Genomic DNA, 1,584 nt, shown 5'->3' on the forward strand with positions numbered 1-1,584 from the left:
TTTTTTTTAAAGATAAGTAAGAGATTCTGGAGACATTATTTGGTAATGATTGTGGATCAAATTTCTGACTCGAAAGAGTTCCATTTTCTATCTCTTAGCCAAACTTATAGATTTGGCCATTTGATGAATGAGGCCCTCAAATTATAAGATTTTCATGAACTGTGTCTTTAACAAAAATACTACATAAGAAAAAAAAAGTTGGGCTTAGGCACAACTCTCCTATTCTGAGATTTTGCTAAACTCTGATATACATAATAACTAAATTGGCTGGGAACTGAAGACTTGCTGTCTTTAATTTCACTTTTATGAAAAGGCGAGAATGTCATTCATTCAGGCATCAATCTTAATTAAGACTTCTTGGTGCGGGGGGAGGATGGCCGAGCAGGTGACCAAGTCGGGGGTGTTCGTGTGTCTGGGTAACCTCTGTCTATTACCCACTGCAGAAGCAGTCTTCAGGAAACTTGTAACTGATCAAAACGTTTCAGATACTTGGAGGATGGACAGTGCAGTGACGTCCACGTATGAACTAGGAAACCCTCCTGATTATCGGGGGCAGGTTTGCATGAAGAAGCATGGTAGTCCCCTAAGTCACGTTGCCCGGCAGGTTACCAAAGAAGACTTTGCCGCTGCTTTTGACTGTATACTACGTATGGATGAAAGCAACGGTAGAGATTTGACTAGAAAAAGTAACCAAGTTAAAAACTGTAGACCGAAAATTGAACTACTTGGGAGCTACGAGCCACAAAAACAACTCATTTTTGAAGATCGCTATGACGGCAGTAATGCTCACTTTGAGACCATCTACCAGCAGTGCATGCGGTGCTGCAGAGCTGCCCTGGAGAAGGTTCGCTGACCCGGGTCCCGTCCTGCGCGGCCCAAGCTCATCCCCACAGCCCGGCGGCTCAGTGGAGTGTCACAGTGTCACTCTTCCCTAGCTCAAGGCCACAGGCCTTTCTTCCATTGACTCACTGTTTCTTACCTTAAAAAATAATTGTAGATTGAAATCAGTTGGGTTTGGCTGAAGAATAAATAAAAATTTTTGATTCAGACAGTTTATGAGGTGAAGAGGAATCAGAAGGCAGTGCTTCCACTGTCCATTTTGGATGATGTGTGATGTTTGCCCGTCTGCTCAGGGTCAGGCAGAGTAAGTGCATAAGTAAGCAAGTTGCTTCCACTTGAGTCATCTGTTCATGGAAGAAGCTGGAGGCCCTGAAGCCACAGGGGCCTTGCCCCCACTACCTCCATCTTCAGCAGAGTGTGCGTTCTCTGCCTTGGGGCTGCAGCCCCAAGACAGGCCCCCGTGTGGAGGGCTAGATGAGCAATAGCTCTCCTCCACTCCCTGTTTATAGTTGGTGACCCGAAATCCTGGGTGGACACAGTCACGGATCGGTCTGAGTGACGGTCGCTTAGAAGCAGGGAGAGTTCAGAGGAACGGCTTGCAGTCCTTGGTATCGTGAGGGTCCCTGGTGGGAGACGTTGAGTCTTGAACCCACTTGGGCCTGAGGGATGAGCAAGGCAGCTTTCCCACCAGGCCACCAGGGGTGGCAGAGGCAGAAACACGGGGAGGTCTTGGCAAGAAAACTG

General features: G+C 47.2%; 1 protein-coding gene across 1 annotated transcript; it reads left to right on the forward strand.

Annotated features, from left to right (window-relative positions):
- Positions 1–373: 373 nt before the first annotated feature.
- Positions 374–853, forward strand: LOC118905515 (low molecular weight phosphotyrosine protein phosphatase-like). Its single transcript, XM_036872229.1, has one exon. The coding sequence runs from the start codon at positions 374–376 to the stop codon at positions 851–853; it is 480 nt and encodes a 159-aa protein (XP_036728124.1).
- Positions 854–1,584: the final 731 nt, after the last annotated feature.

The sequence above is a fragment of the Balaenoptera musculus genome, chromosome 12, assembly GCF_009873245.2.
Source record: "Balaenoptera musculus isolate JJ_BM4_2016_0621 chromosome 12, mBalMus1.pri.v3, whole genome shotgun sequence".
Classification (NCBI taxonomy): domain Eukaryota; kingdom Metazoa; phylum Chordata; class Mammalia; order Artiodactyla; family Balaenopteridae; genus Balaenoptera; species Balaenoptera musculus.

Excerpts from the sequence above, each read along its gene's own strand:
- LOC118905515 (XM_036872229.1), top strand. The coding sequence starts at position 374 with ATGGCCGAGCAGGTGACCAAGTCGGGGGTGTTCGTGTGTCTGGGTAAC.